Here is a 15,388-nt window from a genome sequence, read left to right as displayed (position 1 = left end):
CATAGCTTCACTTAAAGTTGTCCATGATACCTTAAAATGGCTTCTGGATAGTGATGTTTAACCATAATATACTTTGGCGTGGAGTTTTTCTGATACTGTTAGAAGATGAAACTTTGCAAGTGATGTTAAAAAAGAACCAAAGACCCTTGTTAACGTTTCGAGTCCATATGACTCTTCTTCAGAGCTCTGAAGAAGAGTCATACGGACTTGAAACATTAACTCTGTCTTTCTCTCCACAGATGCTGTCAGACCTGCTGAGTTTTTCCAGCATTTTCTGTTTTTGTTTCAGTTTTCCAGCATCTGCAGTATTTTGCTTTTAATCAAAGATCTTTGATGGTGCCGCAAGTTCATTCAGTGAAGGATTGCGACATATGAGGCTAAAATTTCATCAGGACTGTTTCTGAGTCCTGACCCCATAAGGGTCAGAGGCGTGTCAACCATTGGAATCTTCCGGAAGGTGGCCAATTAACAGTCCGCCTGCACGTTTGCTGTCCAATTAAAGAGGGCCAGTGGGTTCCCAAAGTGGGAGGCCCAATAGGAGGGCTCGCAGCACTGGATGGACAGCTGCTGCACTGGCAGAGGTGGGCGCTGCTGAGGCAGGGAGGCGAGCATGAGGGCTTCTCAAAATGGAGGTGCCCTCAAAGGCCTGATTAATACGCAAAAATATGAAAGGCTCACAGCTCCAAGGTTCGTCATTGTAGAGGGGAAACCCATCCACAGGAAGAGCTATGGCCAAGGCTGAAGCCGTCAGACTTTTGCAGGCCCTTCATGGGCCAGTAAGATGACACCTTGAGGACTCTATAGCTTACCGCCAAGAGGGTGCCGCCAAGCTGCCACTGACCTCCCGACTCAGTGGGGGGCTGGTCTGACGTCAGGAAGACCTTGGCCATGTCCTCAACCCGCCATTAATTGTGCTAATTGGCTACCCGCTAGCGTCAGGAGGGTAGCCAGTGCCAAAGCGACTCCAGCAAGATTGCTTGGAGGCGGGAACGCCATCAAGGAGCTGACACAATACTTTCTGAGTTTGCTTCCGGCCCCAATTCAACACCTGCATCTGCGAGACTGGGTTCTAATGTTTGGTCTCTTGCTAGTGCTTTGTCAGATGGCCCCATCAGAGATAGTAGTAGGTGGGGTACAATTCACTTCAGAACCTGTGGCGTGCAGAACTGGAGTTAGCTGGGGTTTCGCGTGTGAACCATACTACCTAACAACCCTTGCTGGAAGTGCCTGATTGGTGATTTTGAGGACAAGACTAAGTTTTGCCCTTATTCATCTTCCAATTAGGCACTTTACAGCCTTCTGGACTTAACATTGAGTTCAACAGCTTCAGATCATGAACTCTCTCCTCCATTCTCACCCCCTTTCCCATCCCGCCTTTTTTTCTAATAATTTATACTTTTTTTAAATATATTTTTCTTTTCCCACCTATTTCTATTATTATTTTTAAATTTATTTCCATCCATTGTTTTATCTCCACCTTTTAGCCTATTTCGATCCCTTCCCCCTATCCCACCCCCACTAGGGCCATCTGTCACTTGCGCATCCTGCTTTCTACCCTTAATGTCACCATTAGCACATCCTTTAGCTAATATCACCACCGTCAACACCCCTTTGTCCTTTTGTCTATGACATCTTTGGCAATCTCTTCTTTGCCTCCACCTATCACTGACCCTCTATCCAGCTCCACCTGTCCCACCCCCCCTCAAACAGTTTATATTTCACCTCATTTCTATTTCTCTTTAGTTCTGATGAAGAGTCATACAGACTCGAAATGTTAACTCTGTCTTCCCCTCCACAGATGCTGTCAGACCTGCTGAGTTTTTCCAGCTATTTTTGTTTTTGTTTCAGATTTCCAGCATCCGCAGTATTTTGCTTTTATCTTAAGTTTTGCCCTTGGTGGCCAGAGAGCCAAGCAGAACACACTTTCAAGACTCACAGGTGAGTAATGGCCACTTGGTCAAGTTAATGGAAGACATCTCTCCATGCAATGGCTGCCCAGCAAAGAGAAAGGGATGGAAGCAGGCTGTAAATCAAAGGGAAACGTGACCTGAAGGCATATCGGTCTGTAGAATTATCGTTTTGTGATAGTTAATTCTCTAGTGATCTCTGAAGTATTATATATGGGTCACCATTAATCAGGAACTTAACTGGATCAGCCACATAAATAGTGTGGCTACAAGAGCAGGGTAGAGGATGGGAATTATGTACTAACTCCCCTTCCGATTCCCCAAAACCTGTTCATCAGCTCCAAGGCACAAGTCAGCTTGCGATGGAATACTCTCCACTTGCCTGGATGAGTGAAGATTCCAAACAACATTTTATTCCACATACGTTAAAATGCTGAATTCAAATTGCCCAAGCCACTGTGGTGGGGTTTGAATGATGTCTCCTCCAATGGTCTGGGCCTCTGGTTTACTAGTCCAGTCACATTAGCGCTCTGGAAACGCGACACTATTCAGGACAAAGCAGTCTGTTTGATCGGCGCCCGATTCACCCGCTTAAGCATCCACTCCCTCCACCACCGGTGCACAGTGGCAGGAGTGCGCACCATCTACAAGACGCACTGCAGCAAATTCTTCAACAGCACCTTCCGAACCCACCACCTTTACTGCCTGAAAGGGCATCAGGTAGACATTTCCATTCAGGTTGCATACACCATCCTAACTTGGAAATATATTGCTGCCGTTTCTTCAACACTGCCAGGTCAAAGTGGCTCCCAAACAGCGCTGTGGGAAAGACTGCAGTGGTTCAAGAAGGCAGCTCATTAGGAATGGACAACACATGCAGCAGCATCCACGTCTCAAGAATGAATAATAATTGCACTTTCTAAAAAGTTTTTTTGCAAAATTACCTTCATTTGCTTCAAGTCCTCAATATGCACCTGAGGTACTATTGTTAAATCTGTAAAAAAAAAAGTTCCAGCAATGATTATTTAGCACAACTAAAACTCTTTCCAGTTATTTTAAACACGTTAACAGTTCAACCAAACCACATCATAAGGATATACAAGACATGCTTATGTTAGGACATCGCAGAGACTAATGCTCAAGATAAAAAAGGAGGAGACAACTCAAATGGATTTAGTCGGGCCACCCAAAGTGAAATGGTACAGTTGCTGGGAGGGCTTGAGTTAGCTATACAAGCCACTGCAGTTGGAGCTAAGCAGTGAGACACCAAAAAGACCTGCATTTATACAGCGCCTTTCACAACCTCGGAACATCCCAAAATGCTTCATAGCTAATTAGTTCAATGAAAAGTGTAGTCGCTGCTGTAATTTTGGGAACTGTGACAGCCAATTTGCACACAGCAAGGTCTCAAAAACAGTATTGAAATAATGACCTGATAGTTCTTTTTAAGCCAGAGTTTAGAATCCAACAACTCATCAGAACTGATTATGAACCTGGACGTGGGGAACATTTGGGTTTTAATCATCGCTAAGAAGAAAGACTTGCATTTATATAGTGCCATTCATGAGAACAGCAAGTCCCAAAGCATTTCACAGCCAATGGATTGCTCTTGGAAATGTAGGAAAGTACAAACTTGTATAATTTGGTATGATAATGGTTAAACTGACAAACAATTTGAGGACTTCAGAGGACCAAATCTGAGAATTTTGTAATTGTTGGCTGTGGGTGTAGAACTACAAGGGAACGTTGCAGAGTGCTAATGTGACTGGGCTAGTAAACCAGAGGCCCAGACCAATGGAGACATGATTTAAATCCCACCACAACAGCTTGGGCAATTTGAATTCGGTGTTTTAACACGTGTGGAATAAAATGCTAGTCTCGTTAATAATAATAACCACAAAATCTACCAGATTTTCATAAGAGCCCAACTAGTTCACTAATGTTCTTTGGGGAAGGAAATCTGCCATCCTTACCTGGTCTGGCCTACATGTGACTGCAGACCCACAGCAATGTGGTTGACTCTTAATTGCCCTCTGAAATGGCCTAGCAAACCACTCAGTTCAAGGGCAATTAGGGATGGGCAACAAATGCTGGTCTTACCAGCGACGCCCACATCCCAAGACCAAATAAAAGTGAGAAAAGAAATTAGTTTTTAAACGGACATGGAAAACAAATGTTAGGATGAGAGTTAAGAATTATAAAGGCATGGTCAGGATGGCTGAATAAGCAGATCAAAAATAATCTCAAAGGGTAACAACTTTATTTTAAGTAGGTGCACAAGGAAATAAAAAGTTGAGAGTTTCAGGGGTACAACAAAGGTCGATTGAGAACAAACCAGTCGGACCAGAGGACAACGGGTTAAAATGTGTAGCAGCTAAAATGTGGTTGAATTTCTTTTGTCATGATGAAGCAAGAAAGGCGACTCTACGCCTTGAAGCTATGAAGTGAACTCAGAAAAGTAGAAGTGTTTACACGGTGCGGGGTGGGGGAAAGGACACGGGCAGGATTGTACACCCTGAGGGCGGGCGCACTCCCAACCCGATAGGGCGTCAAATAGCGCGCGATGACGTCAGGCAAGATGTCCCGACATCATCGTGCGATATTTCGGTTGGCAAGTGCGCGCGATAGTCGGCAACCTGCCCACCGACAATTGAGAGGCCTATTCAGGCCCTTAATCAAATAACTGAAACCCATTTGTTCACTGCCTGCCCACCCTTACGGTTGGCGGGTGGATGAGTCGGCCAGGCAGCCTTTGGGTTTTTTAGGAAACGTCATCCGCAAGCGGGGTGAGGTTTCCAACAGCAATTTTAAAAAAAAATAAACATTTTTTGGACATCATTTTTAAAGTGAAAAATGGTTCATGCGGGTGACTCACACGTTTCTCTCATTTTTGAAATCTTTATTTTTTGCTTCTACAATTCTTCAGCTCCCTGAGGCAGCTCTGTGCCTTCAGAGTGAGAGAGAGAGAGTGAGCTTTCAGTGCGCACTCCCCAGCGCACGTGCAGACTTTAGCGCTCGCACTCCTCCTGCTCCCACCCCAGCAGCGCTGAGCTCCTCACCGCGCCTTCCACGCTGGCTGGCCGTTAATTGGCCAGCAGGCGTAAAATCGCGGTGGGGGGTGGGTGCTGATTGTGGGCGGCGGGCAGTTTCCCAGCCGCGTCCGCCACAGAAGGCTGTGGAGGCCAGGTCATTGAGTGTATTTAAGACCGAGATAGATAGGTTCTTGATTGGTAAGTGGATGAAAGGTTACGGGGAGAAGGCAGGAGAATGGGGTTGAGAAACTTATCAGCCATGATTGAATGGCGGAACAGACTAGATGGGCCAAATGGCCTAATTTCTGCTCCTATGTTTTATGGTCCGGGGCCCCCCGACAACCGGAAAATCCTGCCCCATGGTCGGGCCACACTCAAGCCCTTAAAATGCAACGAGACTCCAATATTGAAGGTTTAAGCAGGTTATTTAGTTTAAGCAGTGGATTTAGAAACTAAGAACATAAATATGAAGTGAGATTAGAGGTTAGGAGAGCCACAAGCAAAACTGGCTTGGAAATTTATTTTTCCACACAGCAGTTGAAATCTAAAATTGATCTGGTGCAAAAGCCACTACTATTATGCTAATGAGCATTGTTTTAAAAGAGAAGCTGCATTCATATCTGATAACGAATGGATTTAAAGTCCGTGACATATATATCGACTTCCGCGGAAAATCGAATGCTTCAAGGCCATTGTCCTGCCGTGCTGCAACCACAAAAGCGATGCCTGTGCAATTCAGTCGGTCACAGTTTTATAACAGAGGGTGTAAGGGTAGATTTTATAAAACTGTCTCCCCGAGGCAAAGCTTTGGCCGCCAGGAATGCACGTCGAAACATTAAGTGCAGATTTAATGGACACTGGTGGAAGGAAAATTCTGTGGGGCCCACCTAGTTCTGTGCCCAAATTCCCAGCGTGTACTAAGGTGAAAGCAAAATACTGCAGATGCTGGAGACCTGAAACAAAAACAGAAAATTCTGGAAAAGCTCAGCAGGTCTGGCAGCGTCTGTGGAGGGAGAAACAGAGTTAACGTTTTGAGCCCGTATGACTCTGGCTCTGAAAGAGGGTCCCACGGACTCGAAGAGTTTGTCACATGAGTTCAGGGAGCTGTTTCACAGTGCTACGTAGAAATTTTACCTGCAGTTCTTCATCGAATAGCAGTACCAACTTTATATGGTTCGTGGAAGGAACATCTTTGAGAGGTCAATCTGCTCTGCACCTTATCATATAATAAGGACAAATTACAGGGCTATGTGTGTGTTTTTTCTTTCATGAAACATGGACATCACTAGCAAGGCCAGCATTTGTTGCCCATCCCTATTTGCCCTTGAACTGGGTGGCTTGCTAAGCTATTTCAGAGGAATCAACCACAATGCTGTGGGTCTGGAGTCAGATTCAGGCCAAACCAGGTTAAGAGTAGTAGATTCCCTTCCTAAAGGACATCAGTGAACCAGGTGGGTTTTTACAATTGTTGATAGTCACCCTTACCGGGACCTGCTTTCAATTCCAGATTTTATTAATTAATTAGCACTTGGCACGTCGTAACATTCAAGGCTATGGGAAATTGCTGGTAAATGGGATTAGGTAGGTAGGTCAGGTGTTTCTCACGTGTCAGTGCAGACTGGATGGGCCGAAGGGCCTCTTCTGCACTGTGTGATTCTGTGAATTGCATTTAAACTGGTGGGATTTGAAACTGTGTCCCCAGGGTTTTAGCCTGGGCCTCTAGATTACTAATCTAGTGACATTGCCAGTACATCTCTCCTTTGTAAAAACTACCAGCAGCCAAAATGTTGTTGCACAGAGTAATGCCTTCCAGTCCAATCATTATTTAACAGGAGCTAAATATTAGTTACATACATTTTTCGTTGACTACACTGGAACTGTGGAGTCCCCCACAGGGCCTGTGAATTCCACTAATGGGCCCTGTTGCATTGTGTCTGTAGAGTCCATTGTTGGTTTTATAATTATAATTTACTGTAATTATAATGTTGGTGCCAGTGTGACACAGGTAACTGCTATCAGGGAACTACTATTAAGCAGTATGGAGTTCTATGCAGGTCTGCTTGCACCACACTGTGTTCATCGTAGGTAGAGATTACAGAAAGCGAGTTCAATGTGTAATCACTAGTACATGAGCCTGAAGCAATATTGTTGCCTATGTGTGTATATGTGTTTCTAAATATAACACATTTGTAACATTTTCCATTGTTAACTTTTCCATTGTTATCAAATATTCATTTAGGGTCTCATATTTAACACGATCATGTTTAAGGGATTACGGTGAGGAGCCTTGATGATGAGATAACAAATTCAGAGAGTTTTCATCTGATGACTTAGCCTAAACAAGGGTAATACAGGTTTCCCTTTACCAGGTATTTAAAATTCCAGTCATTTAAAAATTACGGCCAGAATCTTGTGTCCCGTGACGCGGATGTGAAAAGGTGCGAGATGACTCCGGGCGAGTCTCCCAACGTCATCAGGCACCCGGGTGATATTTTGCTGGGCGGGCAAGCGCGTCAGTTGGGAGTGTGCCCGGCGGCAATGAAGTGGGCAATCAACCAGCGATTCCACCTGGCCCGTCCACGTTTACGGCGGCCGGACGGGCCACTCTCCAGGCGGCATTTTTGCTTCAAACCTCGATCCAGGGCGGGATGAAATCTCCCGTGGGGATCACAAAATAAGAAGAGATATCTGGGTGCTGGTTTCGAACCAGGTATGTTTTCAGGCGCTGGATTGTGCTGCACGGACAAATTTTGCAGCATTTTCTTTGTCGTGGCCTTTAGTCTGTGGAGGTCTGCGGCTCCCTGGGGCAGCTCACTGCCTTCAGTGCGCTCTCCTGAAGCACTCACCCAGCAGCTGCGGCCACTTCGCTGATCGCCCCCCACCCCCACCCCAGCAGCGCTGAGCGTTTCAGCCTGCGTTTCACGCTGGCTAACCGTTAACTGGCCAGCCAGCCAGCGTGAAATCGTGGTTGGGGGCTGATCGCAGCCAGGGGCACATCCACTCCCGAGCCCGCCAATCGCACTTGCGCCCAACGACCGAAAAATTCAGGCCTCCGGTAAGATTCGATGGGAGCCCCTTAGTGGGCAACTTCCAGTAACAAAACATTCCTCTTTTTTTTTTTAAAACAGTTTAGGTCTTAGCTTGTTGGATAATGAGAATGGAAAATCAAAGTATTTAAAATTTGGCAAATGGTTATTATCGCAGTTCATTTTTTTCCCCAGTTATTGGCAGTCATCTGTAGTGAACACAATATAAGGAGGTTGGCAACACTCAGAAATTAATCTAAACACTCAATCTGGAACTGTTTCCCAGGCCTAAACGCCAAAGCAAATAGTTTTTAAAACATTTATTCTTTCAAGGGATGTGGGCGTCACTGGCTAGGCCAGCATTTGTTGCCCATCCCTAATTGCCCTTGAGAAGGTGGTGGTGAGCTGCCTTCTTGAACCGCTACAGTCCGTGTGGTGCTGGTACATCCACAGTGCTGTTAGAAGGGAGTTCCAGCGTTAGTGAAGGAACGGCGAGATAGCCCCAAGTCAGGATGGTGGAGGATCGGAGGGGAGCTTGCAGGCGGTGGTGTTCCCTGCGCTGCCCTTGTCCTACTAGGTGGTAGAGGTTGTGGGTTTTTGGAAGGTGCTGTCGAAGAAGCCTTGATGAGTTGCTGTAGTGCATCTTGTAGATGGTACACACTGCTGCCACTGCGGAGGGAGTGAGTGTTTAAGGTGGTGGATGGGGTGCCAATCAAGTGGGTTGTTTTGTCTTGGATGGTGTCAAGCTTTACGAGTTTTGCCCAAAATATAGCTCAATATATAGGCAAACTCAGCATGAAGTGGGGGGGGTGCAGTTTTTAAAAATTCATCCAGGGGATCGCTGGCTGGGCCAGCATTTATTGCCCATCCCTGGTTGCCCTTGAGAAGGTGGTGGTGAGCTGCTTTCTTGAACCGCTGCAGTCCCTGTGGTGTAGGCACACCCACGGCTTTGTCATTGGGCTGGCAATGCTGAGACCCAGGCCAGAATGTTTCCCTCATTGGGGGAGGGGGGGGGCTCGGTGGGAGTGGGTGGTCAGGAAGCCGACTGCTGCCCGTGATTGGCTTCGCGATTTCACACGGGTAGGCCCACCCTGCATGGATCGCGAGTAGCAGCACTCAGCGCTCCCTGTGCAGGCAGGGAGAGGAGGGAGAGCAGGCCTGGCGCACAGAGGGTAATGCTCTGGGAACCAGGGGTCGAATCCCATCACTGCAGATGGTGGAATTTAAATTTAATGAAAATCTGGAATTAAAAGTCTGATGATGACCACAAAACCATTATCGATTGTCGTAAAAACCCATCTGGTTCACTAATGTCCTTTAGGGAAGGAAATCTGCTGTCCTTACCTGGTCTGGCCTACATGTGACTCCGGACCCACAGCAATGTGGATGACTCTTGAATACCCTCTGAACAAGGGCATATAGGGATGGGCAATAAATGCTGGCCTAGCCAGCAACACCCACATCCCATGAACAAATAAAAAAAAGATCCATTAGTTCCAATCCAATAGCTTTCTTAAGACAATTTAAGACGACAAACACTGTTTAAAAATGAATCCGTTTTTTTTATTCTCACCTTTCTTTGCATCATTTCCAATTCCTTGGCCAGAAGTTGAGTTCTGCCTTAGCTCGGAGCTGCTCTGGGGCGTTACACTTGCTTTAACTGGGTTCGTTTTCCCTTTTTTATCGTTTTTGGAGTTGTCATTTGGCACATCTGCTATATCGCTCTTGAAATTCAAAGCAAACAACATACAATGAGTGACAAAACATTCCACCAATAGATATTTTCCATGAAGAAATCTTGCCCGAACTTGTCACCTTAGAAATGGGGATGGATCTACGCAAGTTTTAATTCTGCAGGAAATGCACAGATGCCAAGTAGACCAGTTGTTAGACTGAATATTTTCTGCTGTTATTTATTATTACTTGTGTACATAAAACTAATATTTTTATGACTTTATTGTTTAAAAAACCCTACACCTGCCTGGTCATTATAAAAGTTGGCCTCGTCTGCTTATGTGACATCCATAGGTCACCATAAGTACAAGGCACCTGGTAAGGGTAGGATATTGGTTAGATGTCCGGCTGCGCGCTCAATGCACTCCTGGTACAGATGCCAGCCCTTGTTCTGGGATTAGGATGAATGCTACACAAACCTAGCTGCAGGGATAAGGGGATTGTACATATGTATTATCAGTAATGACAGCATGGTGAAGCCCATCTCTCCAAGGTGCCTACCATCTCTCCTTCATTACCTCTACACTTTGGTTTACTGACTGCCACACTTCAATCTCTCCAAATTTTCTTGCCTCTGTTTTCTGTGACATGTACCACTGTAAACACGCTGGCCCATCATTCTATCCTCACTGACATAAGTTACTTCTGCATCCTCCAAGGGAATCATAGGAACATAGGACTTAGGAGCAGGAGCAGGCCACTCAGCCCTTTGACAGCTTGCTCCACCATTCATTCAATCAGATCATAGCTGGTCATGGTCTCAGCTCCAACCCTTGTCTGCCCCCCATAACCTTTGACTCCCCTAATTATCAAAAATCTACCTAACTCAGCCTTGAATAAATTCAGTGATTCAGCCTCCACTGCTTTCTGAGGAAGACAATTCCGCATATTAATTCAGAGGAAAAATTTCTCCTCATCTCTGTCTTAGAAGGGAAACCTTTTATCCTTAAACTTTGGTCCCTAGTTCTAGTTTCCCCCACAAGAGGAAGCATCCTTTGGGTCTCCACCCTGTCAAGTCCGCTAAGGATCTTAAATGTTTCAATAAGATCACCTCTCGTTCTTCTAAACTCCAATGGGTAAAGGCCCAGCCTGCTCAACCTTGATAAACCTTTCATCCCAGGAATCAGTCAAGTGAACCTTCTTTAAACTGCTTCTAACACAATTATATCCTTTTTAAAACAGGGAGATCAAAGCTGTACATAGTATTCCAGACATAGTCTCACCACGTCCGTTCTGCAGCTGCAGTAAATCCTCTCTACTTTTATATTCCATTCCCCTTGCAATAAATACCAACATTTCCTTTCGAAACTTCCTTTGAAACTGCCTCTCTGGCATCCAAGTGTTTGGATACCATATCCCTATTCTTTAAGGCTCCTTCGCCAAACACTGTTTACCTCCTGCCTTCCTCTCCCCTCTTAGCATAAATCTTTTCCTTCTCTTCATGATCGTCATCCATAATAATTTGGCTTTATTTGACCCACTTCTGCACTGTTACCTCTGGTGTCCCGCAAGGGTCTATTCTTTGCCCCTTCCTATTGCTCATCTACCTGTTGCCCCTCCACAGCTTCATCTGAAAGTACAAGGTGAGTTTTCACGTGTGTGCTGACAGTGCCCAGCTCTACCTCAACACCACCACTATCAGACTGCTTATCCACCATCCAGTATGAGCAGAAATTTCCTCCAATTAAATACTGGGAAGGCTGAAGCCATTGTTTTGGCCCCTGCTCCAAGCTCTGTTCCCTATTTACCAACATCATCCTTGTCCCTGGCAACTGTCTGATACTAAGCCAGTCTGTTCACAATCTCAATGTTATATTTGATTCTGAGATGAGCTTCCAACCACATAAATGCGCCATCACTAAGACCGTCTATTTCTGCTTCCATGACATCACCTGACTTCGCCTGTCTCAGCTTATCTGCTGCTGAAGCCTTCACTCATGCCTTTCTAATGATTATTTCTAATGCACTCCTAGCTGGTCTCCTACACTCTACCCTCCATAAACTTGAGGCTGTCCAAAACTCTGCTGCCTTTGTCTTAATTTGCACCAAGTCCTGGAAATCTATCACCCCTGTGTTTGATGACCGACATTGGTTCCTGGCCAAACAAGGTCTTTATTTTAAAATTCTCATCCTTGTTTTCAAATCCTACCATGGTCTCATCCCTCCCTATCTCTGTAATCTCCTCCAGCCCCACAATCCTCCAAGATATCTGCGCTCTGACCTGTTGAGCATCCACCATTGGTGGCTGTGCCTTCAGCTGCCTAGGCCTCAAACTTTGCAATACCCTCCCTAAATCTCTCCGCCTCTGTACCTCTCTTTCCCCCTTTAAGACATTCCTTAAAACCTACCTCTTTGACCCAATTTTTGGACAGCTGATCTAATGTGTGGCTCAATGTCACATTTTCTTTCATAATCCTCCAGTGAATCACGTTGGGATGTTTAATTACGTTAAAGGCGCTATATCAATATCAGTTACTGTTTTCATAGTGCCTCTCTTTGTCCAAGTGCCCCTCCTAATATTTACATCAAGGCTTGGTGGCTGCTTCTTGATGTATGTTGTAACTTGATGGGACTATGGGATGTTAAGTGTGCTTTGAATAACAAGCTGCTGATGTTGTGCAGAGAATGCACATGGATGGGATACAAACACTTCCTCCTGTTGTGTCGTGGCCTTATGCATAATTTATTTTTCTACCATCAATTTCGCTTAAGTCTCACACTTATGGCTTTCCTCCTGAGGAAAGGGTACACATGCTCCTACCACTTGACTGCAACTGCACATTTGATATTTTAGTTGAATAATCAGGCAATGGTTGTAGTATGATTGGAATTAATGGACTTTACCATAATTGTTCTGCTAATTAATTATAACTCAGCCGCCGATGGCCGCTTATTAATTCCTGCAGACGTGCATGCAAAAACCCTGGCTCAATGAGGTACGATTAACGGGGAATACATGGTGCCAGTAAATGGATGGTAAATGGAAACTGCGGCTTTAGCTGCATAACATAAACCTAAGCCCTAAATAAATATGTTTATTTGCAAAAACGCGTTTTCTCCTTCCTTGCCTGAAACCTTCCGAAAAGCGTGAATCATGAAGGTTTTTATCCCTGTGATAAGCCCTGCAAGGAGCTTATCCAAGGAACCATTTTTTGTCACGTGCATGTTAATCAGCTCTTTGATTAAGGCTGTTATCACATTTGAGCCTAATCCGGTCTTCATCCGGCATCTACCGTGTATACACCTAAGGCTGAATTTTCCCTGTCACCCTGGAGATGGGTTTGGAATGGGAACCGGCAGCTAAATTGGAGAATCTTGCATCGGGGCAACAGGATCCCAACTCCAGGCAGTCTTGCAGGAGGTGGGGGTCCGACTGGCAGAGCGGGCAGCCAACCAGTCTCAACTTAGGGTCAACTTGGCGATGCCGCCGGGGTCTTCCCCCGGGGCAGATGGTACCCTCGCCTCCTGCCTGAGGTCAAAAGTCCAGCTGTTGCCTGGAGATGGGCTCCCGGAAGCAGGCTGCGGGTTTAAGTGAATTCTTCTTTAAGTCGCGGGGCCGAGGGAGGCAAAGGTGCAGAGTTTGTGGCCACAGTTCATCCTGTGGAAGGGTTTCCCCCACCTCGTTGAGAGCCTGGCAGCATTTATTTTTTGTTCCCCACACTTCTATAGCTTTTCAGAGGCTGGCTCTACCTTGAAGTGCCCTCGTGTTCTCCTACCTACACTGAAAATGCCCACCTCTCCTGGTGGGGCTGCTGACCAGACATCGCTGCAGGCCCTCTGATTGGGCCTGCTGGTCCCTCTGGTCCACTCACCATCTTTAATTGGACGCAGTCCCCAATAGGCAGCTTCTTAAATCAGCCACCTTCAAGACAATCCCGAGTGATGACCTGCCATGGACACTTCTGGGTGCCCAACCTGGGATCGAGCCCGTGTCGGGGTCCAAACAATCATGTCAAAATCTAGTTCCTAAACTCCAGGGACACGTGCAGGTAGGTGAGGCGATTTGACACAGGCCAGGGGTCAAATCTACCATTGTCTGAGCTCCATACAAAGCGTTTAAACAGGAACCAAGGGTTGGGTGAAGGCAGGTGGGTGGTGTAATTTTTTTTGTTTGTTTTCAACCTCATTACTTCTTAAATGCTTTCAGTTTTCAAAATCAGCCAATGAGAATGGATAGAAATCTTAATCTGTCAGGAGCAAATTGCAAAATGTCTGGATCATATAATCCTTAACACTGTCCAATGACCACGCCAACAACTTGCATTCTGTAGCGCCTTTAACAGAGTAAAGCATCCCGCAACATAGACCCCAAAATAGTGGGGGTTAGAACAGAAAATATGTAGATAAATTTCTGAGTGCAAAAACAATAGGGCAGTAATGGTTGGGGACTTCAGCTACCCTAATATCAATTGAGATAAGCTGTGTGAAGGGCACAGAGGGCACAAAATTCTTGAACTGCATTCAAGGGAACTTTTTCAGCCAAAATGTCAGAAGCCCAACGAGAGGGGGTGCAATTCTAGATTTAGACTTAGGAAGTGAAGCTGGGCAAGTGGATGAAGTTGCAGTGGGTGATCATTTTGGAGACATAATACAGTTAGATTTAGCATCAGTATGGAAAAGGACAAAGGTAGAACAAGAGGAAAAGTTCTAAATTGGGGGAAGGGAAATTTTCCAAAGCCGAGAGGTGAGCTGGCAGAAGTGGACTGGATACAGGTACTAGAAGGGAAAACAGTGTCAAATCAGGGGGAGGCATTCAAAAGTGAGATTCTACGGGCACAGTGTAGACATGTCCCCACAAAGAAAAAGCGAGGTACTGCCAAATCTAGAGCCTCCTGGTTATCCAGAAGCATACAGGCCAAGATAAAGCAGAAAAAGAAACCTTATGACAGTCACGAAAAGCTTAGTACTGTAGAAAGCCTAGAGGAGTATAGAAAGTGCAGGGGTGAAGTAAAAAAGGAAATTAAGAAAGCAAAGAGAGGATACAAAAAAATATTGGCAGGAAAGATCAAAGAAAACCCAAAGATGTTTTACCAGTACATTAAGATGAAGAGAATAACTAAGGAAAGGGTAGAGCCTATCAGAGATGTACATGGTAACTTGTGTGTTGAGGCTGAAGATGTGGGCAAGGTTCTCAATGAGCACTTTGTCTGTCTCTTCACTAAGGAGAGGGATGATGCAGACATTCTAGTTAAAGAGGAGTGTGAAGTATTAGATACAATAAACATAATGAGAGAGGAAACACTGGAGGGCCTGATATCCTTGAAGGTAGATAAATCACCAGGGCCGGATGGAATGTATCCCAGGTTGTTAAAGGAAGCCAGGGAGGAAACAGCGGATGCGCTGATGATAATTTCCAAACCTCACCAGATACAGGTGAGGTACCAGAGTATTGGAGGCCTGCAAACATTGCACCATTATTTAAAAAGGTTCTGAGAGATAGACCAGAAAATTAATATTAATAAATTAATGGTCTGACTTCAGCGTTGGGAAAATTATTGGAATCAATTCTGAGAGACAGGATAAAAGGTCACTTAGAAAGGCACAGATTGATCAGGGATAGTCAGCATGGTTTTGTTAGGGGGCGATCGTGTCTAACTAAACTAACTGAATATTTTGAGGAAGTAACAAGGAGGATTGATGAGGAAAGTGCAGTGGATGTTGTCAACTTGGATTTTAATATGGCATCTAA

The 15,388-nt window shown here is 45.3% G+C and overlaps 1 protein-coding gene across 3 annotated transcripts in view; it reads right to left on the bottom strand.

The window, feature by feature from the left end:
• Positions 1-15,388, bottom strand: part of plcb4a (phospholipase C, beta 4a) — a 459,248-nt gene that overhangs the window by 88,585 nt on the left and 355,275 nt on the right. For all 3 annotated transcript variants that reach the window (XM_078556436.1, XM_078556437.1, XM_078556438.1), the window contains 2 exons: positions 9,539-9,689; positions 2,852-2,901 (listed from right to left, as the gene is read on the bottom strand). In XM_078556436.1, the coding sequence (XP_078412562.1) occupies positions 2,852-2,901; positions 9,539-9,689 (201 nt within the window). The remainder of the gene's footprint in view (positions 1-2,851; positions 2,902-9,538; positions 9,690-15,388) is intronic.

This window comes from Cetorhinus maximus, chromosome 14 (assembly GCF_964194155.1).
Source record: "Cetorhinus maximus chromosome 14, sCetMax3.hap1.1, whole genome shotgun sequence".
In the NCBI taxonomy this organism is placed as follows: domain Eukaryota; kingdom Metazoa; phylum Chordata; class Chondrichthyes; order Lamniformes; family Cetorhinidae; genus Cetorhinus; species Cetorhinus maximus.
The sequence above is the reverse complement of the archived record's forward strand: the minus strand, read 5'-3'. Positions and strand labels throughout refer to the sequence as shown.